A 27,756-nucleotide genomic window follows, 5' to 3' on the forward strand; every position below is an offset into this window, starting at 1 on the left:
CCTCACTGCTGTGGCTTCAAATCTGTGCAATCTATGCAAACTGAGTTTTCCTGCTCCATGAAAATTGTGGAAGGACAAACCAAGCTTCCTTTACAATAAAGTCAGTCACCAGAGAGAGGGCTGCACAAGATATGGGTGGAAGGAGGACACACATCATTTCTGTCATCCCTGCACAGCCCTGGGGGAGAAGTGAGACTAACCAGTGCCAGAGCCTTTAAGACCCTGTAGAATATTCATCACTGCAGTGGGACTTGTGGGATGAAAGCAAGTGCCAAGGACCTGGAGTAAGCACAGAGATGCAGGCTACTGATTCCCTAACTGCAGCACTCCCTAAGGCTGGGTTACCTCTGTGGCACAGCTGCAGGAACATGTTGGGTATAGCTCTATGCTATGGCTACATTGCATAGTGTCTACATTGCATAAAGGCAAATGTCTACATTGCAGGATTTTTGCCCTTTCACCTTCTCCCCCATGTGGTTTCTTTACAGGAAGGGACTGCCAGAAGACAAATCTGGCACCAAGGTCTGACAGTAAGCAGGGCAACAGTTGACAATTTTAGTGGTAGTTGCTAAGTTTTAAGGTACTAAAAATGAGGGGAGGAATTGTGGAAAATATTCCAATCATAATCTTAGTAATAAAAACCTTTCAGGGCTGGCACTGCTCTGCAGCACTTTCGAGAATTGTCCATTTTGGTTAAGTTTTCAATGCCAAGGAAATAGTTCAGCCATTTAGTAATAATTTATATCAGTTTGTCATTTAAAAATAATTACTGCATATTATTCAGGGAGAAAAGTTTTCTCTGTGCAGATCATTTTAGTAATTTTGCTGACATGCAGCTTGTGTTGTATGTCTTAAATGAACGAGCTATGCCAGGACGTAACTTTAAAATGCACAAGTCTCAAATCCCATCAATCAGACCACTGAAATGCACAGTTCATTTTACTGGAATTTTTCTCTGCTCAATTCTCTGTGGAAAAGAGTCAGATTCTCAGAGAAACTTTTAAAACAAAAGAAAGGCAAAGATTACTGAGCACTGAAAAAGAGATGCATATGTGAACAAGTGTCAGAAAAGTAGAATATGTTTTTTCTTGCAGTATCCTCTTTCACTCTACCATGCTTCACAGCCCAACTGTAGCTCCCTGAGCACATAGTGAATAGAACAGTAAATTTCTAGCTGTCAAGAAACCACTGTGAGATCAAATCTAATTCCCCACAGCAGTTCTCCACAACTCTGTGCTTGGGCGAGAAACAATGGCCACATTTTGCCTAATGCATACCATGTGCTTCTCTGTGTCCCAGGAGGAATTTGGCCCCAACAAAAACCCTCCTGCAGGTTCTGCCTGCAAAGTCACTCTGCACCACCCCACACCATCCTCAGTGACACTCAGGATAAAAAGTGTAAGGTTTTCCAGCAAGGAAACTATGAGGGAATAGCACCGCGGTCCAAGAAATACATCAGAGAAAAACAAACACCAGGGAGAGAGGTTATTTAAGCTGAAGGACAATGCTGGCATGAGAACAAAGGGATCATACTGAGATGCACAGGATAGGTGGTTCTGGTGACACTAAGATAGCAAAGCCTTGGGCTGCTTTAAGTGAAAGCAACAGTAATCTTTACTGCCACATGCAGGCAATTTCTCCAGAATGCCATTGTTATTAACTGAAAAGGTGATGTGGAGCCCAGATAGTAAACACCAGCATTGTTTGCTTACTTGCTGAAATGGAAGCAAGCACAGGAGAGGTTTGGTCCCTGACAGTGATACTTTTTTCAGCTACAGGTAGATGTCTGAGTGTTCTTGCCCTTTTTAAAGAATCGTCTTTGGTGACTCATGGCACATTTTGTGCAATGAGGTCATTGTGACAGTCCACAGCGGTGATAAACAAGAATTTTCCACTGAAAGAAAAACTGTAAGTTTTAGTATCCCTACTGAACATAACTAGTTTGATGGGAGAAGAGCTTAAAATGGACTAATCAAGCATCACATGTTTTTTCCTTTAATGGACTAAGGGACAATTAGAAGAAACTATGTTCATCTTATTGGTTCATCTTATTGGTTTCAGGGCATTAGAACAGATCATAAAAACACATATTTCTCTCTGATGCAACTCATTCAAAGCCTGGAATCTGTTTACTCCAAGACATCTAGAATATTATGATGGTATGAAATTCACTGATCATCCAAATCTTAATGAGCTGTTCCTTGCAAATCACTTTGAGGCAGTGCACATGTCTGGGATTGTCATTCCCTCTGCCTTTTACAGTCCATGCAAAGGATTAAAACTGTAGGCCAATGTAACACCAATCAATAATTAATATTTTCATTACCAGCAGAATTTAATAATAATTCATTTGCAATAGAATTAAAGCAAATACAACAGTATTGTATAACGCTGAGCACTGTCAAAGCAACCTGAAGTGGTAAAATACTATAAAACCTTAAGACTCATAGATGTCTTTACTTCCCAGAAAATTCATGCACAGATCTACAGGGAAAAAAACCAAACCAATTACAATTAATTTACTATGTAAAACATTTGCATGTAAACCATGCAAAATTAAATGTACACTATTTTTAGTATCAGTAAAAAGCATCAGTGTTTCCTTGTCTCTACTTCTCAGATGTTCAAGTTCTCTTTATTCCTGGCTAGCCTATTCACAATTACTGCACAAGAGCACATTTGGGCAGGATGCACAAACTCTCATACTCAGTACAGTCGTTGCTGACCCATCCAGGCCAGCAGCATAAATGTTACATAATATTTACCAGGTGCTTAAGGGGACTTAGAAAAGATCCCTGGTACGCTGGTGCTGCAGCATCCTGGATACTCCCACATTTTTGTGGCAACATTTGGTAAGTTTGGATGAAAAGTGCAAATACAGAGAAATCCATCATTTTCAAACACAGCATTTTAAAGCATTGTCCAACTTCATTTAGCTTCAATGCTGGTTAAGCAAAATTTGCAGTTATAGCATTCTAATTATTTGTGTTGTGGTTTTGTACTCTAAGCTTTTCATCAAAGGGACTTGAGATGAAATTGTCTATAGTAGTTCATTTTCTGGCTCTATGTATCAAAAGCAGTTATAAACATCATTGCATTGTGGCATTAATAGCAAACATATACTAAAAAAAGAAACTAATAGAAAACGAAACTAACAAAAAAAATCAAATACTTGGAAATGCTCGTGTTTTTTAAGGGTTTGGGCAAAAGAGAATGAATCAGTTCACAGAGTAATGGCTCACAGAAATGGCTGCTTCCATGTGACATTCCGTAGAGTGTTTACCTGTATCTCAGCTTCTCTGGTGCTTACATACCTGTAACAGGCTGGGTAGAGGAGAGGCTGAAGCACAAATGCACAGTGCACACATTTTACTGCCCCTGCTGGAGGCCTCCTAATTCACATTGCTGTAGAATACATGTGCAGTGGAAAGTGTATAATATAATTAGATCTATATTGCATAATTATGTACTACATGCAAAACTGTATAACCACATCCATTATGCATGCAATAAATACCATGTACTTAAATACTGATAGTATAGAACATATAATAACAGAAAAGAAAAAAAAATCATTAACTAATTGGAGCATTTGGAAGCTGGAAACCTTGTCAAAATAGGAGATTATTCAACATCTCACTTTCACTTCTCAATTAAAAGAAGGCCTTAATATAACTATCATCATTTATTCTTTTAATGAGGCTGCAGGCCACATTTGGTCAGCATTATCAAAACTTCCACAACAGTATACATACTCTTTAAATATTTTGTAACAGCTTTTCTTACACTTGAAGGTCCCTACCTCTGCAATATGAATTTATCTTCAAATCCCGTGCCCCAGGAGAGGTGAAGGGAGGGCTGCCATTGCTGGTGGCCAGTGGTGTGGCCGTCTGTGCCTCAGGAACAGGAAGCATCAGCTCTCAGGGCTCTGAACCTGTATGAAAACTTGGTGAAATTTACTTCAAGGTACATTTTTAGGCAAAGGCCAAACGTTTTAAGAGAAAAGTGAGATTCTGTTTTATATTAAAAAATCCTGACATTTTCCAAATCCTTCTCAAAATGTGCCTAAGCACGGACTTTTTCTACTAAATATTCCCTTGCGTTGGACTCCGAAGAACCTTGTGCGTCCCTTCCAACTCTGAAGATGCGGTGATGGAATCACAGAATGGGTCAGACTGGTAAGAACCACAGGGGATCATCTGGTCCAACCTCCTGCTCAAGCAGGGCCATCCTACAGCACACGATTGTGTCCACACTCTTGCTGAATTCTCCAGGGAGGGAGACTGCAATTTCTCTGGGCAAACTGTCCCAGTGCTCCGTCACCCTCACAGCAAAAGAAGTTCTTCCTCATGTTGAGGTGGAACATGTGTGCCCTACTGAGGAGAGCTTGGTCCACCCTGACACCCCTCCTTCAGTTAGTTAGTTAGTTAGTTAGTTAGTTAGTTAGTTAGTTAGTTAGTTAGTTAGTTCTGTGCTTACAAACCGCAGCGCCCCGTCCGGCGGGGCCGTGAGGGCAGCGGCGCCGGGGCGGGCGGCGCGGGCGGCGGGCCGGCAGGGGGCGCTGCAGGCGGGCCCGCAGCCGCGCTGGGCGGCGGGGCCGCTCCCGGCGCCGCATCATGTGGGCCCGGCCCCTTCCATGGAGCCGCGGCCGCCGAGCGCCGCCCGGGCGGACGCCGCCATGAGGCTCTGAGGGGCGGCTGCGTGCGGAGCACCCGGCCGGTCCCAGCGCTGCCGAGCTCCCCGAGCCTCGCCGCGGGACAGGGAAGCCCAACGCTGAGGCCGCCGCCGCCGCTGCTGCCGCCGCCGCGGGTCCGGCCGGGCGGGCGGGCGGCCCGGGGCCATGTAAAGCGGCAGCGGCCGGTGGGAGCCGAACCGAGCTCGAGCAGAGAAGCCGCCGCTGCCGGCCGGGGAGGCCCCGCAGTGGGGATCATGGCGACGTCTAATCTCTTAAAGGTGAGAGCGGGGCCCGGCCGAGCGCTGCGGGAGGAGGGGGGAGGCGGCGGGGCCGGGCGGCCCTGCGGGTGGCCGGGGCGGGCAGGGCGCTGGGGACGGGGCAGGGCCAGGGTCGGGCCGCGGGTGCCGCTGCCCGGAGTTGCCGCTGGCACGGCCCCCCCGCAGGTGAGCGGCCTTGGGCTGCCGGCCCGGCCCGGCCCGGCCCCGGCGGCGGCTGCTGCCAGCAGCGCGCTCCCTGCCCCCGGCTCTCGCTTCCCAAACGCGCCGCGTTGGGAAACAGCGTTGCGTCGCGCCGATAGACAGGGCACGGTGTCTTCTCTTTGTTTATTTAGGAAAATCCGGGCGTACGGAAAATGAGTTTTAAGTTAAACAAAGAGTTGGAAAATGTCTTCGCTGAGGGCAGGTGCCTTTAGTGGTGTGGCTGCCGTCTTCCAGTTTTTTTGTTAACTGCAGTTTTCCTGCAAAGGAAAACTCCTGGAGGCCTTTCGCTTACGTTAAGCAGCTTTGCTTCTGTAGTCGTATGTTTTCAAGCACTTTCCCGGCGTTTGATGTCAGATGTCAGTCACCCCAAGCTGCCGCAGGTTGGAACAGAAGATTTCAGTGGGACAGTCCGGTGTTTGAGCTCAGGACTGCCTGTCCTGATCTCTGCGGTATGTATGAGGAGGAGACTCTGTGTGGCCTTTGAGGCCATGCTAGCACAGGGAAGATGGGCCTGGCGTGAAACCAGTGTTATTAATGCCTCCTCTAAGTGTTTCTACAACACCGCTTAACTACCGTGCTAAGAGAGGCCTAGGGCAGGCCTCCTGCTTAACTTGAGGCGTTGATAATTGAATATATATGTAGATATAGGCATAAACATGTGTTCAGCACTCTGTATTATAGTTCAGTGTGGTCCTGAAGAAGTGCTGCTTGGATTTTTTTTTAACCTGACCTAATTTGGATGTATAAATCTAGCCTGAATCTGCTGGTTTTATTTATTGCTCTGAGACATTTAGTGTGAAGAAATGAGAAGTAATTTATAATTTATCCCCTTGTTTCTTCCTGATATTAAATAAAATCTCTATGTTAAAAAGATATGTTTAAAAAATCTTCCTTGAAATTGAAATGTAATTGAAAGTAATTTAAATTATTTCCTATATATTTTTGTGCCTTAAGAGGTTGCTAAATATTTAAGCAGATAATACTTAAAAATAATTTTAAAATTTAAAATTGAGGAACCCAAGAACACAGGCAAGAAAAAATTAGAAGAAATGCCTTTTTTTGTGGGAAACCATGTGCTCAGAGCCGGGCTCAGACAGTTTTATTCACTTGTTAGTGTTTTAGACAATCACTTTGTACATTTGAACATATTTCTTGAAAGTCTGACACGTGCTTTGATGGTACATGGTGGAGGGATAGCCCACAGTAGATAGGAGAAACAGGCCTGCAACTTCTGTCAGCATTGCACTTCAGCTGTTTGGAAAGAGCAGTAAGGAGTAAAAACAGAGGCCTTGGCTTGGTGAGGTGGCTCTTGCCAAACTGAAGTCTTTGTTAACTAGCCATGTTTTTGCCACTGGCCTTTGAGTCATCAATATTTGATATTGACAATAAGATAAATATGCACAGTGTTTTTTAAGAAAAAATGCTGCAGAGAGTTATCTTCTAAAATAGGCCCTTCTGGTCAATCAAAGTGTTATTAAGCACTTAGCTTACTAATTAGGGAGTTTTCCAGTGACAATCAACTATGATTCTCACTTTACAGAAAGAAAGATTGTACTGTGATTTGACTTTGTTTATAATGGCAGGATAAACCAGTGTGAGAATTAGAACTAGGTAAAGTCCTTTGTTTCCCAGTTCCACTCATCAGAGTTCTCTCCAAGAAGCAAACTGTTGATTCCAGGTCAGTGTTGCCTGGCAGTGCCTTGTGCCTTCTGAGTCTGTCCAACATACTTCTGCTTTCATCTTTAAGGCAAAAAAAAGCAATGTCTGGACACAGTAAAAATCCCAGGATAAGAAAGGAGACCTGTTAAAATCTTTTTCCCATATTTTTTCCAAATAAGCCTGCATAATCAAATCTAAGTTTGACAGGTCTTAGTTTTGCCAACGTGAACACGACCTGAGCATTTTCTTTTGTTTTCCTTCATCTGGTTCAGCTTTCTGAATAGTTGAGAAAATGAACTGAAATATTCCTTTCTAATTCTATTAACATATACTAGCTGAATCCAAATCTGACTGGCTGTCATAATTTTAGGGGGCATCTTTAAACTCCACTAGTGTTTAATTTTTCTAATTGTAAATTGATTTTTTTAGTGAGAAGCATATTCTTGGAGAGCCTTCTTTAAATGCAAAATTAGAATGACCAATCATGTTGAATCCTGGTGAGACAGAACAGCCTGTAATGTGATGGCAATGCTGCAGTACTTAGTAGGAGCCATTACAGGGTCAGCTGGTGCCTGCCCTACCTGTAGCAGAGCTGCTCCCCTCGTTGAGGCAGTGGCTTTCTGGTAGGTGACCAAGCCATTTCTGGCAGAGTCCCCTAGAGGTTTTTGTCTCAACACACATGACACTTTTAAAGTGAGGTACTTCTTTTCAGGGGCCCTGTAGGCCTTGTAACTTGTTCTCTTTGCAGTGATGATATCGTCTAAACCAATTCACCCATGTGACACTTGAGTTTTTCTGCAGTTTGCGGAGCAGAAAGCACCTCAGTTTATTGTAGGACAAAGAAAACCTGTAGCTGAATCTATGCTGGCAGATCTTGACACTATTGTAGAGCATTTATGGAGCTGCCAGCAAATGCAGGAGTCTATCCTTGCAAGATGAACTCCAGCGTGAGCCTGATATTAGGAAAGAAGCAGTGGAGGAAGCAAGAGTTTTTCCCTGTGCTTAAATGAAATGAGAATTACTGTTTACCTTTGCATCAGTTTCAACTGTTTGTCACTGACAACTAGAAACACATTTGAAGTTTTTGAATCTTTTGACTTGAAGTATATGTTTGCAGATCTGTATTTTAAGTTTCTCTGTTTTTTCCTGGGTATTTCCATTTAGGATATCCTTAAGAAGCCAGTGAGTGTTGCACGCTAGTTGGTTACATACAAAAGCTTTTCCTGTGGCTACTTTTCTGCTTTGAGTAGAAACTTGCTACAAGCATTACACTGATTTTTAGAGCTACGTGTAGCAGAGATTAATGAGACAGTGCTTGTTTCCATCTAGGACATCACATTTCCTACTCCATCCCTCTGTGAGCTGGCTTTAGTATAAACAGTGTCTGAAAACAATGAAATTGTAAAGGTGAAGATGTTACTCAGATGTACAGTAAGAACTAGAGAACACTACTTTCCTACAGTACTGTGTAGAGCATCTGGCAGAGACCAGGGCTGAATTTCCATGTGGCCTGAAACAAAGAGAGTACACAGCAAAGACAGTTCCAAAGAACTCTCTTTTGGGGTTCAGAGGGAGAGTAGCATGAGGTTTTGGTGTATTGCCTTGCCTTGTTGTATCTGTTATGTTTAAGTGCTTATGTGTAGAATTGAAGAACAGTGAAAAACATATTGTGTGAAGTAGTATGTATTTCAAGTAAAATGTAGTGTTAAAATGGAACTTTAAATCTTTATGAACAAATTTAATGAAGTAAATTTTAAAACAAAATATTTCGTAAGTGGAGTTATTTTTCAAAGCATTAAAATTTAAACACTAGAATGACTACTTAACCAGGCTGTGGCTGTCAGCTGTAGTCTGTGTTTTCAGAGAAGATTTGCTGAGTGGAGTAATTTTATTTCATCGAAGTTATGCCTTATTGTCCTGTTTACCTTTCCTTTGGAACTGTGGTTGGAAGCAAAGTAGGAAAGAAAAATTGCTCAGAAATTGCATGTGTGACTTTGGTAACAGCAAAGAATTGCCACTGTTTGACCTCCTCTTCTACTATAAAATCTGTTTTCTCTTGTGCACAAATAGAGATGGAATTAATGAGTGGGAATGATACACGGTGGGTGGTATTTAATGCCCCTTTCTTATTTAATTACTGTATAAAATTGTAATGTCATGGAATCGTAAATCTACCTAAATGATGTTGCTGTAATCTTTTTTGATTTCAGTAAATCTTTCCATACTGTCTCTCAGAGCATCCTTCTGAAAAAAATGTCCAGCCCACAGCTGGATGAACACTTCATGTGATGAGTGAGCAACTGGTTCATTCTAGGGAATTGGGTGATGTCAGACTGGAGACCTGTCACAAGTGGAGTTCCACAGGGCTCCGTCTTGGACCTTGTGCTCTTCAGCATCTTCATAAGTGACTTGCACACAGGACTGGAAGGGACACTGAGCAAGTTCCCAGATGATACAAAACCAGGAAGAGACACTGACTCCTTTGAAGGCAGGGAAGCTGTGCAGAGAGGCCTGGACAAATCAGAGGGCTGGCAATCACCAACCAGATGAAATTCAAGAAGGAAATGTGCCAGATTCTGCACCTGGGATGGTTCAACTCTGGATGTACAGACACACTGGGGAATGAGATGCTGGAGAGCAGAGCCATGGAAAGGGACCTGGGGGTCCTGGTCAGTGGCAAGTTGGGCATGAGGCAGCAGAGCCCTGGCAGCCAGGAGAGCCAGCCCTGTCCTGGGGGCATCAGGCACAGCATGGCCAGCTGGGCAAGGGAGGGGATTGTCCTGAGCTGGGGCAGCCTCACCTCAAGAGCTGGGAGCAGCTTTGGGTGACACAGTATAAAAGAGACACTGAACTATTGGAGAGTGTCCAAGGGAGGACAGCAAGGATGGTGAAGGGTCTTTGAAGGAAAGGACCCCCTTGTGGCTGAGTCACTTGGTGTGTTCAGCCTGGAGGAGACTGAGGACAGACCCCACTGCAGTCTGCAGCTTCCTTGTGAGGGGAAGAGGAGGGGCAGACACTGATCTCTTCTCTGTGGTGACAGTGACAGGACCTGAGGGAATGGCCTGAGCTGTGTCAGGGGAGGTTCAGGTTGAATATTCGGAAAAGGTTTTTCACCCAGAGGGTGTTTGGGCACTGGAACAGCTCCCCAGGGAAGTGGTCACAGCACCAGCCTGGCAGAATTCAAGAAGCATTTTTGGACAATGTTCTCAGGCATATAATGTAACTCTTGAGGATGGTCCTATGGAGGGCCAGGAATTGGACTTGTTGGGCCTTATGGGTCTCTTCCAACTCAGCTTATCCTATATTTCTGTGAATTGTTTATTGAACTTAAAGAATAATTGAGGAGAGTTTTTTATCCATTAATTTAGTTTCATCTTCTGCTTAATTAAAGAATAAAGAAGTAAATGTGGAAAAAATTACTCCTGCATATAGGAAACGAAGTTCTAAACTTCTTAAACTTCTCTAATGGGATTTCAGGATAAGCTTTATTTGAGGAATTATTTTTAAGTAGGCAGATACTGGTTACAAGTGGACATGTGGTTTTTTGAAGTTGAATTTTATTTGTGCTTCTTAGGATTAAGTAGGTAATCACAATCTAAATCATATAAACAGTTGTGTTTGCATCCTCCTCCTCCCCATGTCTTACAGTGAAATTAATCTTATTCACAAAGATAGAGCATTCAGGTTATCCAGCTCTGTTCAGGTGAAGAGCTGATTGCACTTCTCAAGAATTGCAGAACAGATTTTTTTTATCTGTTCTGAAAAACTTGAGCAGTCTGCGATGTTTCATTCAAAAGGAAGACTTTTGAGGAAGTTGTTTGTACTTTTTTTATAATTCCTTTTCTGGAACTTGTAACTGTTAAGTAGCTGATATTTTATGCTCATTATCCTTCAAAGGGAGACTTGGAACAGATGTATCTGCAAGTAGAAGCTAGCAATTTTCATGGGACTAGGAAAGATTAGAGCAATGCATCAAACATTAGGAAGTAATTGTAAAGCTGCCTCTGTATAGGGGAAACATTTAGTTGATGATTTTCAAACATGATGCATTCAATTTATTTTTCTTTTTTTGCAGTGGAAAAGAATAGATAAAACTGTCTCTGAATAGGCAAACAGTTGTATATTTTATTTTTTTATGTTGAAAGCTTTATGGACTTTATCAACAGAGGCTGATTCTATGGAAACTGTGTTCAGTACCTACCACAACACTGTGGGGCCTCCAGGTGCTGTGGCTGTAAATGGTTGCTGTGGTCCCTGTTGTATCTTTGTAGCTTGAAGATGAGGTATCATTGCACTTGAGAACACCAGGGGATATGATTGTCAAACTGTGCTTATTCTGAATACATAAGAATAGATTTAATTGTAAATTTCCATGTAGAAATTAATAAAAAGGAGGTGATTGAGGGAGCTTGGTGTGCTGTTTGTGCTTGTTTATCTGAAGAGGTGTTAGTTGCAGAAGAGTGCACTTACCAGAATTTCAAACAGACTGTATTAGTTGCTATTTGGAGAGAATTGTGTCCAATGTAGTATTTCTAGCCAAGACAATGATCTGTTCAAAAGTAAACAGTGTGCTGGAACATAACCCTGCCGATAACTCAACCAGTAGTCTTTCTGCCACAGAACTCTCAATCAGTGTATTCTTTTAATTCTTTTAATTTTAATTATTCTTTTAATAATTTGCTTAATTATATTAAGCAATTAATTATTAATGCTTAATTATATTTGCTTAATTATATTAAGCAAATAGAATCATAACGTGGTAGAACTACTGCTTTTCTCTCAAAGTTGTTGTATTGTTTGAGTTTTTTTAAATAATAGAAGTTAGTCTGAATACTGTTGTGAGATTTTTTGGAACAATCAGAATTATATGGGAGCACTTCATTTCTTTAGCTTTTCTCTTAATTTGTGTCATAAGTTTGAGAAATCCACCTTGGATTAGATTTTTCAGCATGGTGTAAATAATTTTTGTCTGCACCAGCGGTAGTTTTGGTCTTGTGGCCAGTTAACCCACAGGAAGGGAGTCTGTGATACAGCAGCTCCTGCGTTACTCTGCTTCCTTCCTCCCTCTTTGCTGCTGATGCCAAATGCACAGTGAGAGAAAAAAGGTACATGATAGCATCCATAATACCATCCTAACTTCTGTCTGCCATTTTGATCAGGGAAATCTATGCAAGGCAGGTTTGCAGCTGCCTCCTGACTTCTCCTGTAGGTATCTGGGTTGGAACAGTGGAGCTGCTCCAAGTGTCATCCATGTTGTCTGTGTATAACTCCACTGACAGCTGAAGAAAACTGGCCAGAGCTTTGCACTGTAGCTAAGGCAGTGATTAAATGAAGAAATTGGCAGTTTCTTTGAAACAAATAATAGCTCTGTCACTTCTTAAAGTAATACTTATTGTGAAAAGTGTTCAACTGTGGTCACGTAGCTTAAATGCTAGGTTATGAGGAACACCTGAGAAAATATTTTTATGTTAACTGTAGAAACTGCAATCCTTAAAGACAAAATAAGATACTGGTTTATTAACAATACTTTTTTGTTGTTTCTTTTAGAATAAAGGTTCACTTCAGTTTGAAGACAAATGGGATTCCATGCGCCCAATTGTTCTGAAACTTCTTCGTCAGGAGTCTGTCACGAAGCAGCAATGGTTTGATCTGTTTTCGTAAGTAATTTTTTTGTATTTTACTCCCTTCTGTATGATGGGAATACAGTTACTGAACTACTCCTGATACAGACAGAAATTATGTGAGAGATTGCGTGGAAACACAGTGCAAAAATACAAGTTTAAGTTTTATTAAGGAATAAGTGTACCAACATCACTGTAAGTGTGCAAAAGTAGAGCTTTGTTGAGATTCAGGTCTTTGGAAGTGGGATGAAGAAAGAACAGCAGAGCTTTTGACTTCAGCCGACCATAGTAAACAGCTTCTGTACTTGCCACAAACTTTTTGTTAGAATTAGAGAGAAAATGTTTACTGCTGTCTCAGTAAATTCATTTAAAGGCTGTTTGCTGAATGTTACATTATTCTGATTTGAATGGCTTTCTTCTAAAATAACTGAAGTAACAGGGTGGTGCAGTTTAACTGGTATAATTTGAATACTTTTTTATCCTAAGAATGAAATATAAGTTTTTAGACAATGTTGGTATTAATGTGCTTTCTATAAACCCTGCCATTTTCTTCCTTCCAAAAAGCACAAAGTTGCTTTTCCAGAAGTTTAGGTGATTATTTTTTTGTGGCATACATTGTGTGATTTTTGCAAATATGATATGGAAGCGAGTTACAAAAGAAGTATATCTAAAATAGTCTTTGTCTCAATGGAGTTGTTTGCCCTCAGTTACAGTAGTAACTTAAATCTGCAGACTCTTCTTTCTGTTTTTAAAATCTGTGACAACAGTAGGTTTTCTTTGAAATGGAGTCTTGTTGCACTCTGTCTTTATTGCTCTTTTTGATGAGGACAATGTAGTGACTCTTTTCACTTAGTTTAATGCACCTGTCACACTTTTCTGCCAGCCGAGAGGCAAGGTAATTTAACATGTGATGGGTTTTAGTATCTTATGATATCTCTGTTGTAGTAGTTGCCAGGGACGTGGTATAGTTAAGGTCAAAACTCAGTTCTAAATAATTGCTTTAATTTTTAATAACTAGTTCAATAATTCTTGACTGGAATTGAAACTTTATATTTGTTGTTTTTTCTTGTAACTGAGTTACTGAATAGAACTTAGGTAACTTTGGGGCTAGATTAAAGCTATGGAGGAAAGGATCCCACTTCCCTTGGTTTATATTTTTGGACAGTGTTCTTTGTTAAGATTTTTAATAAAAATGCAAAATCTGTAGGTGTCTTCTACATGCCCTTTGAATATAATTATCTGGTACTGCTTTTTTTTCACTGCTGTCAGGAAACAATGACATTCTAAATACAGTAACACCTTTTCTGCCTGTGAATGTTGTGTAAGTCTCACCAGTTAGAGGTTAGACCTCTGTAAACCTTGGGCCAGCACCTTCAATCTGTGTCAAAGGAACTTCTGAATTTTGTCTTTTCAGTTAAACTAAAAAAGCTGCTTTTGTGTTGAAATAAGTGTATTCATTTAATAGGAAACAAAGTAAAAGCTTTAGAGTATAGGGGTTCTTTTCTGCAGAGATGTGGCCTTAGTCCTGAAAGGTGGAAGAAAAACCAGAGGATGGTAATGAGTCAAAAAAGGCTTGTTAGGCCATGTTATATTTGATATATAGTTAGGAGTGTAACTTGCTTTATTTAGTCTTCAGTATGGAAGGAATAGGCCTTAAGATACACTTGCTGGGCTGTCAGGTAGGAAAAGTTTCATTTGAATGTTGATTAAAATGCAGAATTTTACTTTGCAGTGCTGTTTAGTAACTTTTCTCAGTGCATTTGAAAGTGGTAGCATTTGAAAATGTACCACTGTCATGAAATGTTTTGAGTGAGCTTATTAAGCTAATTAAATCGTCTTTTAAATTACCTGATCCCTTAGGGTTCAGATTTCTCACGAGGAAGACCTATTGCCTTTGTAGGATGTTCTAGTGCTTGGATTTTAAAACTGTCAGGGAAGGCTGCATGTTAATGATAACATTTTAGAATAGCATGGGTTGAATAGTAATGCTGTTACTGGCAAGTGATGTCTGTCTTTGTCAAAGAAAATATTTAAAATTTGCCCTTAATAGGGATTATTGAATAGGTACTGGGAACAGAATTGTCTTACACATCTTCTTGACCATAGTCTTGTCCTAAATATGTTGCAGTAACTTGCTTCCTTCTTAAAGCTTCAGTCTCTCTTCTGCAAACATGCTTTCTCCCATGTGTCACTGGATCTAGTTGTGTGTTGTTTAACAGTGACAGATTAGAAGTGTATTAATTTCTTAGACATGATGAAATTATGATTGTTTAGGCCTCATAGCATTAAATTTTGAGTAGCTTTTACTAAAAGGTGGATAAATTGTTTTCTAGAGATGTACATGCAGTTTGCTTGTGGGATGATAAAGGTCCAGCAAAAATCCATCAAGCTCTGAAGGAAGACATCCTTGATTTTATTAAACAGGCACAAGCAGTAAGTTCTTAATGTTTCATAACTTCTATCTGCATTGTTAGAAAAACAGCCAAATAATTCTTGACTTTCATTGAATTTAAGTGCATTGCTTTTTTGCTTGAAATTTTGTGATGTTCTGGAGACCATAATTGCCCTGAAAACTTCTGTTGACAAAGAGAAGAGCCTTGAGCACTTGCCTGGCTCATTGTTTTCTCAGCGTGCTTGAAGCTGGGATGGGCAGTGATTTCTGTGTTACAGTAAAAAAAAAACAACAAAAAAACCACAGCATTATTTTTCTTTATCTAACAGTACTTACAGAATTTTCTTCTACTTGAAAACTTCTAGAGGCAGAATTTTCCCTAAGAAATTAGTCTGTAAAAAAAAAATATATATACATATATATATGGCTTCAGTGCTATTTTGGCATGTTCATGGATGGCTTTAAAATAAGCCATATGTACAGTGTACACAAAATATCTGTGCTATCAACTCAGCAAGCTCAACTGTCCAGTTTTATGGGCTTCCCTCCAAACGAGTGACACTGTCAACAGACTCAAAGGAAATTCATGTGTTTGTAACACATACTACAGAAAACATCTTTTGCTATGAGGGATTTTAAAGAGGGAGTTGTGAAATTAAAAAAAAAGAAATTCTAAAGCATCATGTGACAAAGGTTTAGAAAGATTCTGTACACTTTTATTTTATCCTTTTAATTAAGTGATTTACACCACTAAGGCTTTGCTTCAAGGAAAATAGTTTTTTACAGAGGTCTTTGTATAACCAGGCCTATAAATGTTGCTTTTTAAGTTCCACAGCTTACCTGCTTACATGCATAAATGCAATGCTGAGCTGAAGCCTTTTGATGTGGTTTGTGTTGGCTGTTATTTGAGAGACAGTTTTTTGGGTTTTTTGGCATTATAATAGCCAGTGTGCAATGTAGCTAAGTTCTCAGGCTTTAATAAACTATACATGTAAACTATCTGTCTGGGTCTAATGAAAGATTAGTAGATGCCATTGAATCAAAACTTGTCACTGTATAGAACATAACACAGTCCTTATAGGCTTATGTTAATGATTTTTTTTTTATATGGTTGTACTAGCACATGACTTTAAAGGAGAAAAAAAAAAACGGTTAATTTAGAAAATTTGAACTTACTGAGTACTTTTTTCCTGGTGTCTTTCTTTGCCTTTTAGAAATGACCCATATGACATGGGTTAACTAGTAACTACTTCAAGATGACACTTCAATACGTACTTAGTCTGATATATCTATATATTTGAGTTTTATATGGGGAGTTATCTTCAATATAAACAAAGCCCATGTTTTGTGTATAAATTGACTTATAAATTCCCACTTCTGCTTGCCCCACCTGCAGAGAGTGCTGAGTCACCAGGATGACACAGCTCTACTCAAAGCCTACATCGTGGAGTGGCGCAAGTTCTTCACCCAGTGCGACATTTTGCCCAAGCCCTTCTGTCAGTTAGAGATCACTCTGATGGGCAAGCAGGGCAGCAACAAGAAGTCCAATGTGGAGGACAGCATTGTTCGAAAGGTGGGTGAGCTGTACTGCTAGAGAGCTTTGTTGCACAGCTGGCCTCAGTAACAGCACTGAGGGCATTCTGTAGCTCCAGATGAAATTGCACCAATCCTGTAATATGATGCAGCAGAATTAGTAGCAATCACCAGAAATAGTAAATCACACAATGGAGTACAAAGGGGCACATTGAGTGATGAGGATTTTGATAAGAGCCTCCATAACTAGTCTTAAAACTTTGCAGTGCTTAGATGAGATGAAGAGTTTTTTATGAAATACAGTGCATTACTTGCATACTGAACTTTCTTCTTGGATAAATGTAATGGAAAACCATCAGTCTTTTTCTTTATGTAATTGTGGTGTTAGTTGAGTTTTTAGTTTTGTCTAAGACTGTGCCTGCCAGATGGTAAATTATATTTGGGTGTTTGCCTCAAAAGTACCACCTGATATTGCAGCTCCTGACATGTTGTATTGTTGGGAGGGTTGCTTGACTGATTACCAAGAACTGTAGAAATAATAGAAAATTATAGAATGAATATTTGAATTCAAGACTGATTCCCTTAGCTGTCCAGTTACATAAGGTAAATTTAAAATGTGAGCTGAATATGGATTCTATAACAAGTTCAGAACAAGATCAAGTTCTGATGTGGCTGAACTGTGGTGTATGACCTGAAAATTACATTATAAATTCCTTGATTTCTGTTTCTGATGTCTTGTATTTCTTTTCACAAACTTAGGTGTGCATGTACCTTTCTGACAGGATTTTTTTTTTTTTTCTTCCTGATATGCAGCTCATGCTAGATACGTGGAATGAATCCATATTTTCAAATATAAAGAATAGACTTCAGGACAGTGCAATGAAGCTAGTTCATGCTGAAAGACTAGGAGAAGCTTTTGACTCCCAGCTCGTTATTGGAGTTCGAGAATCATATGGTATGGCTTCTTGCACACACTGATCTGTTGCCTCCTCACTTTAGTAAATGAATTTTCTTCATGGAGAGTTGGCAGTTGTGGTGGTAGGGTTGGAATTATCTCAGCATTTTGTATTGATTGTTTTGTTGTGCTTGTTTATACATTATACCAATTAAGTTTTGTTTATAGTCATTAGCTTCTAAGTGATTTCCCTGTGTATCTGTAGTTATTGCAAAATCAGTGTTTTCAAAGAGTAGGGTACTTTTTGAACTTTTGGGGTGGCACATATAACTTAGTCTCTACTCCTTCACATGCTGTTTCTGATTCTTTAGATGATTTGAAGAAGAAATGCTAAGCAGCCTACATTTAAGAATTTCAGTCTTTTGTTGCAGAACAGATCTGTGTTTCTGAAACTTTTGTGATATTTCACCTTTGCCTGCTACTTTTGAAAGCTTTCTAGCCTGTTGAACTAAACTAATATTTGCTAAGCCAGCTTTTTATAGAAGTCAAGTTCTAACTGTTTTTTAATGACTATTAATTTCTCTGTCAAGTTGAGAGGAAAGTGGAAACTCTTTTCCAAATATTACAAAGCACTGCAATAAGCTTGCTGTACCTATTCTTGTAAAACAGGGGAAAACTCTAAAGAGGGAGACATTGTGATTCCAGGAACACTTTCCAGGAAGCTTTTTGTTCCGTCAAGTGGAGAACTTTTCACTTTATTAGGCACTATTCTAAGCTTTTTTTATTCCTTCCTTACAATTTTGCAATTGTGTGTGTATTTATGGTTACCCAGTTTGAGTGTCTGAAGTGCTGGAGCTAAGTATGAAATTTTTTTCCAGTTTGCCATAGTTGATCTGAATGTTTCTGGAAACAAAGATTGGACAAATTTGGTTGCCTTTGTGATCAGAGTCCATTTATCAGATATTTCAAATTGCTCAAGTCATCCTTTTAATACGAGTCTCATTCTCTCATTGAAATTTGCTTATTATTAGCCACATAAATTTCCAAGACTTGGGAGTAAGTTTGGACTTTCTCTTTGCAGTTAACCTTTGTTCTAATCCTGAAGATAAACTTCAGATATATCGGGATAACTTTGAAAAAGCATATTTGGATTCAACAGAGAGATTTTATAGAACACAGGCTCCTTCTTATTTACAACAAAACGGTGTACAGAATTATATGAAATATGTAAGTAAAAAGCTCTGTTGTAACTTTGTACTGAACATGTTAGTACTCAAAATGATTGCTGTTCTACTTTTGCACAGGCAGATGCTAAACTAAAAGAAGAAGAGAAAAGAGCACTTCGATATTTAGAAACAAGACGTGAATGTAACTCTGTAGAAGCAGTGAGTATAATGTGTAAAAAAATTATGTATTTCATAGTTATATAGTGTTATATTGTGGTTTTTCATTTTATGTTACGGTATTATTTGATAGCAGTAAATTGAAACTGTTTATTTTTTGGTTTTTAGTCATAAATTATTTGTTGCAAAAACATGTATTACTTTCAATCTGGTAATCTACAATTTCTGCAAGTGTTTAATAGTACATTGTAGATCCAAAGTTAGAACTGAAGGGCAGGGTTTTGTTCTTTTATTAGTTTTTGTTCTTTCAGTTTGCGTTAGGTATGGTGGATTTGTTTTCCTATGGTTTAACAGTGGATGAGAATCATGTTTGAAAATAAACTGTCAAACTGTTGGGCAAGAAATTTCTCAGTGCTCATGTAGAACACCTGAAAGAGTTACTGTTCATTGCAATGAAATTTCATAAAAAATGTAATATATTTCCTCTTAGGTCATTTAATATATGGCCATTTAATATAAAAGATGGGGTTTCTTTTTTTCATTCCCCTTCTTCCCTCTTCAGCAGTTTTTTGCACAGTTCAGCTTCTAGAGGAAGATTTAACTGCAGTGAATATGTCGCAATTGTATGTGTTGAAATTAGTTCAGGAAACAGGTTATTTTAAATAAATACCTTTTAAATCTGACCATTGTTTTGAAGTGGATCAAAATGTGCTTTACACCTTTTGTTAAGCTGTGAGTCATTCACTTTACACAGGTATAAATTGTAGCCAGCATAAAGAGGCTGACAAAGGTGAGATGGTCCCAACACGTACAGGCAGTTTCTGTTCTAGACCTAATGCCTTGTTCAAGCCATCCAGCCTGGTCCAAATAGGGTATGCTGGAATGAGAACTATTCTTAGCTCTTGGATGTATACTTGGAGATGAAGTAGGGTAGTTACTGTTCCAAAAGTGGTGTCTCCCTTGAGAGAAAAGAGTCGACAGAAATACTAAGCTCATTGTTGGTGGGAGGACACTTTGCCACATTTACTAACCTAAACATTTTGAAGAAATATTGTTCCTGTTTAGAACAGTTTCTGTTCAAACTGCACATATATGAATCCATGAATTAGTTAATTATTTTACAGAGCTGATTGTTGAGAACAGGCTAGATTTTGTGTCATGGCAAGCTTGAGACACATCAGACTTCAGTGTTCAGATGGCTGCTTGAGCTAATCCTGTGTTTAATGTATTTCAGCTCATGGAGTGCTGCGTCAATGCCCTGGTGACATCTTTTAAAGAGACTATTTTAGCTGAATGCCAAGGCATGATCAAACGAAATGAAACAGAAAGTAAGTGGCTTCAAGAGCAGTGCAGGGTGAACCCTGCATGAACTGCATAAAAATAGATTTGTGTGTAGATATATCAAATTACTGTTTTTAATAGATGGTGGTAGTGTTCCATATAAAAATATTATTGCACATGAACAATCCCACAAAAATTACCATCATTGATTCATATTTTTTCCTATCACTTTTGAAATCTATATACATAATACTCTAATTTGAATGAGTGGATAGATCTAATCTTGCTTGAAGGAAAATAGTTTGTGCTTTTTTCTTTATTTTTTCCTACAATTACATGCATCATATTGACAAACTGGTAAATGCACCTTATGTCTTTACTTTCTCTTTGAGTACTCCAGATACAACACATTTCCTCTTTGTTTCACCCCACTACCTCTTTACACCTGAGAAAAAAATGAAACATTTCTTTATAAATTATTTTTTTCTGAAAGGGAGGGAGAAATTTTTCTTACTCTGATTATTGATGCAGGACCTGTAGGTCAAGTGAACCAAACCTCTGCAAGGTGTTCATGGGTTTTATAGCCAGTATATCAGTGTGAATATTGAAAGTTATCTCTGTGTGCCTTTCAAAAGTTTTCCAAAGTTTTTTTTAACTCTGCTGCTGAAGTTGAGAAGTTAGTGTGGTTCAGAAGTCTTATGTTGGTCCTGTATGATAAAGCAAACTAAATATGTCATTAAAATGTTATAATTCAGGTAGGAAAAAAAAGTCTGAAATCACAGATTAATTTTTCTTTGAAGTCTTGGTATTGTGCAGCCAGGGAATATTTACTTATGTCTGTGGAGGTATTCATTTCTATGGAAATGAGAGAACTGTTTTATGACTTAAAATATTTTAGAAAATACTTCTAAAGCCAGCATTTAAGAAAATATTTGACCTCAAAACTATGTCATACTGATCTGTTCATCTAGTAGCATGATTTCTGGCAATAGTCCAGAGCTAAATGTAGAAAGCAGTGAAATTTGTTAGGAGTATATATTACAGCCTTTGGGAGAATGCAGGAGGCTTATGTAAATGCAGAGCTTCAGAAGGGTTCATCTGCCAAAGGACCTTTCTTTAGAAAGCTGTTATATTCACACAGCCCTCTCTTGTGGCTGTGTCTGTCCTGTGGTAGTGCTTGCTTGCAGGGCACTTCCGTTCAGTCTGTAAGAACTGTTTCAAATGCTTCAGTGAAGGATGCAGGTGCAGATGGCTGAAAACTAATTAAAGACTGGAGCTATACATAGTAATATATACATCTGATAGTGTCCTCTGCTGTGCTTTGCTTATGCATCTGACTTTCTGATATTATCTGCCCCAAAGATTTCAGTGATGTTTTCCCGATTAAACAGCACTCACAAAAAAAGGGCTGTTTTAATGGGGATTTTTGGCTATGAGCTGGGCACATACTTTTGTTATATTAAGTAATATTTACATGCTGTGCAAAGACAGGAAGGAATAATGTTTTCCAACTGAAATCTATAAAAAAAATGTCATTGCTTGCAAACACTTCAGAATTGACTTTGTGTTTTTGTTTGCTTATAGTATTAGGGAAGGGAGGCCTAAATTTTCTTCTTGAAATGCCGCAGAAAGAAAAAGTATCCTTGGTTTTCATGAATACAGAATGAAAGGAGACTTTAAGTGCCCCAACAACTACAGCATTGATTTCTTTACTCTTCAGTGTCATGATGTATTCTGAGAGAAATTCCAGAAAAATACTCCTTTTGGTTTTGCTACTTGGAAATCTGTCTTTGAAGAATTTATGTCTTTTTGGATCCTGTAGTCTCAGGGATGCATCTGGAGTCTTCCTTTACCATTGATTATTAAGAGAAATCACTGATTTTTTTTTTTTTTTTAAGTACTTATGGCATCACTACTCTACAGAAACAAATGTGAAGTCCTTTAACATATCTTTTTGTTTCTTTTTTTGCCCTTTTTTCCATCTTACTCTTTTTAAAAGCCTAGATTAAAAGATCCAGTAAAAGTTGAGCTTTTTGGACTTTTTGTATGTAAAACTGTGCTGCCATTTGTTACAGGAGATCTAAATTGCACTGAGAATGCCTCCAACTACTTTTTTTTTCTGATTTCTGAAACATTGTCATTCAGCCCATTATGAGTTGCCTGTAGTGTCATTGCAAGTTCTTATTCAACATTGTTTGTAGTTTCCATTCCCTAATTTGCATTGTTATGTTCTAAAAGGATTTTTTTTCTTCTCTGTGCTTTTCTATTTGCTTCTGCAGCAGCTGTTGTGGTACAGATGATGGTAGCATATTTCATCCTCAGTGGTGTGGGATATTGGTGTTTGTTGCTGACAGAAGTAATGCAGAAGAGAAAGCAAAGGCAGGGCCTCTGACTTTTCCTTGTTCACAGTAGACCTAACATTGAGGAACTAAGCTAATCTATAAATTTTTTTCTATCAAAAAAGAATCAGAGTCCATTTGTTCTACTTCATGAAGCAAAGTCCTTTGCCATGCTGAGTTCAAATCCCTGCTCTCTTTGACCTGATGATCTGGTGACCTTAATCCCAGTGCTCTTTCTGGACAGCTTTGTCAAGATGATTATAGATATTTCAGTATACATATATATATATATATATATATATATATATATAATTTTTTTTAAATCAGTATTGAAATATCTTCAACAAGTATAGAAAAAGTATACAAATAAAGCACATCACTTTTTGAAGTTTTTCCTGGTAGCTTTCAGAAAAACTAAATAAACTCTTTGAGAAGAAGATTTCACTGTTTACATTAGTCAGTTTTGGTTACTTCAGAACTTTGCAAGCTTTTATAAAACAAAGTATTGTAAGTGATGTTGAAACATACACAAAGATAGGTGTGTTTGGCTTTAATTTAAAATTCAAAAATATCTTGAATCCATACAGTTTCCTGCATAAATTTCTGTAGGCTTCCAACTGAGAAACATTTTTGCAAAGGATTTGAAGGCAGTTAGAACCTGGACTTAATCCAAACTGGCATTGGTTCAGGGGGGTCTTATTCAAGCTTGTCATATATGCACTATATGTACTAGCATACTATATTAGATACTGTATGCATAAACAAGTATCACACTGCAATAAATATGTTTCTTGCCTTCAAAAGAATCTTCTTGTGGGACCAGAATTAGAACGGTACTTCAGACATTTTTCTTCTTAAGAGATGAATTGGATTATCTGTTCATCACATATTTAATGTTGCATTTGAGATATGCCTAGTAGAAATGCAGTATATTTGGGGTTTATGCAGGTCATTGACTGGTGGCTTCATCAGTATCTGTATCTTTCAGAGTTGCATTTAATGTTTTCACTGATGGATAAAGTTCCGAATGGCATAGAGCCTATGCTAAAGGATTTGGAAGAACATATTGTTAGTGCTGGACTTGCAGACATGGTAGCAGCTGCTGAAACTATTACTACTGTAAGTGTTTTGGGTTTTAGTGAAATAACAACAGGAAAACAACTTTGCAGAAGTTAAATATTCTCTCTTTGTGGGACAAATGCATGAATGGAAATAATTTTTAAAATTTTGTGGTTAGAAATTAAATTTTGTTCCACTGAAAGTTTGAAATGTCCTTAGGATAACTTTTTATTCTTTATGTTTTCAGTTGTGGCTTTAAAAAGTGAATTTAATTTTTGGTAAAGGTTATAAATCAAGTGCATGGCATGTTTATACAATACAGTTATGCTAGAATCCTAATTTAAAAAGCCTAATCAGTTTTTCAAGAATTATAACTTCTTGATAAAATTTGAAATACGCTTTCAAACAGAGTGGTTGTTCAGTGTGGAAATTACAAGGGTTTTTTTCCCACTGTATTTCTTCAGCTTTTTATCATATTTTTGTCTCTGGGTTCTAGGAGGCCTAGGTGTCTGCAGAAGTTAGGATGTGGCATGTGTCTTATTGATCCTTGAAAACATCCTTTAAAATAAAATGTTACTGTATAGTATTTGAAAGTTACAGATTTTTAATTATTTTTTTATATTGGAAATACTGTCCTGAAAGTCTGTGTTTAGGCCTACATGCTGTAGAACTCTTCAATCCAGAGACTAAAGATAGAGTGTAAATTCAGAGTATGCCGGGTTTTTAGAGTGCAGCATTTTTACAGATTAGGGAATTATGTGTATGTTCACATTGCATTCTGTGGAGCCTTGGTTTTTTTATTTGATTTTTGCCTCTTTAGGATTCTGAGAAGTATGTAGAGCAACTGCTCACGCTATTTAATCGGTTTAGCAAGTTGGTTAAAGAAGCTTTTCAAGATGATCCAAGATTTCTTACTGCCAGAGATAAGGTATGTGTTTCTGCTGGTCTTTTGTTCACTCTAAGAACTGTTGCAATTTCTATTATATCTCCAAAACCTTTCCCATTCACTGTTAAATTTAGAAGCTGCTATTACTATATTAAATATGCAGACTAAAATATTGATTAAACTTACTGCCAACTGAGGAGCTTTTAATTTCTGTTGTAGTGCTGCATTAAGTCACATATATTCAGCTTTCTAATGTTGTAGAGCAGATTAGAAGATGACATTTGTATTGAGAACCATAATGTCTGATTCAGCAATAATTTGTGTTTGGAATTTACTTTGTATTTGTTTCACGACTTCAGACATGCAACCTGTTTCATGTAATGCCTTGCTAAGTTGTTGTTTAAAGGAAACTAGTATGGTAGTGGAAAAGAGGAAAACATCAGTTTATTGGGAAATTGAGTCATAGAATTTGAACTCTCAAACTGAAAATAGAATCTGCAAGCTTTGGGCTAATAAAAAAATTTGAATTAATTCTATGGTACATTAGTGTAAAAAGAGATTAAATCTTTGCAATTCATATCAGAGAGAAATGGAATGAAGCACCAATAATCTAATTATTTTTCAGGCGTACAAAGCAGTTGTGAATGATGCTACAATATTTAAACTTGAATTGCCATTGAAGCAAAAGGGGTAAGCCATGTAAACTTTATGTGAATCAAGGTTTTTTAAATGTCTCTTCAAAAAGTAATGCTGTGTTTAAAAGGGCTTTGTGTTATTTGCATTGTGGAATTTCAGATTGCTTATTGACCTTTGGTAAGACTCTCTTTGTGTAGAAAGAGATCAGTGAATAGCAGCCTGGTTCAACTTAAATTTATTTGTAGTATTTGGGGATCTGTTCTTTTATATTGTGAGTCAGTTTGTTAGCTGAAATTCATACTGGCTTCCTGGATTATTAATTCCACAAACCTCAGCTGTATAACTGCCACAACTTCAGCAAAGGTCCTGGGGAAAAATGAGACAGTAATCTTCATGGGAATAACTGTGGCTGATTAAGGTGTAACCATCCACAAGCTGTTTTCCACCTCCTCTTGTGCCAGTTGTGAGTGTGACCTGTCCAGCTGTTGCATTTTTGTTTCAGTGCAGGATTAACCAGGTTAGTTTAAGCAACTTCCAGTAGATTAGGCAGACCTGCGTGACTCAAGAAGAAGGACCATGCTTACAGTGCCCGCTCTGCTAACTCAGCCAAGAGAAGGTAGCAGTCAGTTAATTGATTGTTAACATTTACCATGTGATGTGCCACTTGAGTAGGAATTTCTATGTGTTTAGGTGCTTGGGATTGCTTATATATAGTTTGTCATCTCGTTTACTATGGAAACAGTTTCCCTTTCCAATTGCTTCTAGTTAGGGGTGGATGGTTATAAATACGTGACCAGCATCTTGGTTTGCATTCTGGGTTTGGTTTTTTGGGCAAGCCTGAATAGGAATTAGTCTTTCTCCTTGTATTTATTTGGGGGAATGCTGTCACGAAAGACTGGATCCCTGCTTTCTATACTTTGCATAGATGTAGGTAAGGTAGAGGAGTTTCTTAGGTATCTTCTTACAGTTTCCTTTCCTCTGGGACCATCCCAATTGATACCTCATTCAAACTGTTTCACTCCTAAAGTGAACCTGGCATAGTGGATTGTTAGAAACCACTGTGATTGTGTCTTCTGTTCAGCATTTTTCTTCCTGAGCATTTTGAAGTTGTCTAGATATGCAGCCTGGTTTGAGCAAAATTAAACTTCATCTTGCTTAGTCTTCTGTAATAGCAAAAAGATTTGTGATCTGCTTGTACTTCAAATGGTCTTTAGGAGGGCAGAAGACACTAGCCTGCAGACTACTTCATGAATTAAGAAAAAGGACAAGTTGTCTGAAGAGTGTTAGTTCTGTCTATACTAATCAACGTGGGGATGAAATAAGGGACAAGAAAACTAGATTGCTGAGCTTGCTGTGGGCTCTTGAGTAGCAGTCAAGTTGGTGCCATCTGACTCTAGGAATAAGGATTGGTCCTTGCCATTTGGTTTTATTTACCATTCTAGACACAGGTTTGGAATGTGACCTGTGCTTGAAGAATTTTGAAGAACCACAGTCTGTCTACTCTAGTATCTTGTTCAACTTCAGTCTGCATTTAACCTCCTAGCTGTTAGTCCATCCTTTACAGCTGTGATGAATTAATATTATCCTGTTACTATGTGTTAGATGTGTTGAGTATTGTAGTCTGTGAAGTGTGGTACAGGAGGCTGTTCTTGAGTCCTTATTACAGCATACTGAAGAGATGAGTGAAACATTTCACTGTAGCATTTGTTAATTCTTTACTGGAATACTTCTTTCCACGCAATATTTTGTTGGGTTCAAAATATAGTTTCACCTGTATCCTTCATTGTTACAGTTCTTGTAACAAGGAATTAAAATTGTAATTAGTTGAAATAAGCTATAGAAGCTGTCTGAAAGTGTTTGGCAGTACTTATTCTTTCAAAAAGAAAGGATGTTATCCCTAATTTTTCATTAGTTTAACGAGGATACAAATTCACTGCCAGGATCCTTGCCAAGGGGATCAGGAGAGAGTGGTCTGTCTTGTTAACAATGTGACTACCCCAGAATAGCAGGATTCTGTTCTTCTTTTATCTAGTGTTGGATTGAAAACACAGCCAGAATCCAAATGCCCTGAGCTTCTTGCTAATTACTGTGACATGTTGCTAAGAAAAACACCACTAAGCAAAAAACTAACCTCTGAAGAAATTGAAGCGAAGCTGAAAGAAGTGGTATGTTTTTGCTTTCTAATTCTCAATTATTCTGAAGAATGAATTTGTTTAATTTATTTGTTTTATTTCCTGATGTGGGTCGAGGCCTTGATCTTCAAAAGCAGTTATGTGAGGTGTAATAGTAGGAAACAAGTTTATCATGTTATCAAGTGTGTGCTTAAATAATGTAAATCGTTCAGTGTTTCATGTGTTCTCTGTATATTGGTATATTAAATTAATGTCGCTATGAGACTGTAACATATTACAATAACATTTGTCTAGAAAGTAATACAAGAGATTTTTACTTACCAGTGTCAATGTCTTTTTTGATTTAAGATCATTTCTTGATGTTTGACAAATGAAGAAATTGAAGGTGTGATATTATGAAACATTCATTTCTGATGTCTATGATGGTATTAACACAGTTGCGCTTAAGGCAATGTCCAGTTGCCTTTCTCTAGTCATAGTCTACAGTGCCATTAGATCAGCATTCAAAGACTTGTCTGGGTGCAAATAAATACATTAAACTCTATTTTTGACAGCTTTTGGTACTTAAATATGTACAGAATAAAGATGTTTTCATGCGATATCACAAAGCTCACTTAACAAGACGTCTGATATTGGATATATCAGCTGATAGTGAAATTGAGGAGAATATGGTGGAATGGCTCAGAGTAAGTAGTGTCACATCTTTCTTTGGTCATGCCTCTCATCCTGTGCTTGTGATTAATTAATATTTCACGCTTGAATTTAAATATCCTTCTTGCTTAGGTGGGTTTTATCTTTAATAGGAGGCCATTCAGGGCATCTTATA

At 38.3% G+C, this 27,756-nt stretch overlaps 1 protein-coding gene across 1 annotated transcript in view; it reads left to right on the forward strand.

The window, feature by feature from the left end:
- The first annotated feature begins 4,573 nt into the window (after positions 1-4,573).
- The window catches only part of CUL5 (cullin 5), a 31,952-nt gene continuing 8,769 nt past the window's right edge, over positions 4,574-27,756 (forward strand). The window contains exons 1-13 of the mRNA XM_079298723.1: positions 4,574-4,953; positions 12,361-12,470; positions 14,768-14,867; positions 16,223-16,399; positions 17,173-17,314; positions 18,336-18,481; positions 18,559-18,639; positions 19,832-19,925; positions 23,206-23,336; positions 24,097-24,204; positions 24,788-24,852; positions 26,831-26,963; positions 27,485-27,616. Coding sequence (XP_079154849.1) covers positions 4,930-4,953; positions 12,361-12,470; positions 14,768-14,867; positions 16,223-16,399; positions 17,173-17,314; positions 18,336-18,481; positions 18,559-18,639; positions 19,832-19,925; positions 23,206-23,336; positions 24,097-24,204; positions 24,788-24,852; positions 26,831-26,963; positions 27,485-27,616 — 1,443 coding nt within the window. The 5' untranslated portion in view covers positions 4,574-4,929. The remainder of the gene's footprint in view (positions 4,954-12,360; positions 12,471-14,767; positions 14,868-16,222; positions 16,400-17,172; positions 17,315-18,335; positions 18,482-18,558; positions 18,640-19,831; positions 19,926-23,205; positions 23,337-24,096; positions 24,205-24,787; positions 24,853-26,830; positions 26,964-27,484; positions 27,617-27,756) is intronic.

Source organism: Erithacus rubecula (genome assembly GCF_903797595.1).
Source record: "Erithacus rubecula genome assembly, chromosome: 1".
In the NCBI taxonomy this organism is placed as follows: domain Eukaryota; kingdom Metazoa; phylum Chordata; class Aves; order Passeriformes; family Muscicapidae; genus Erithacus; species Erithacus rubecula.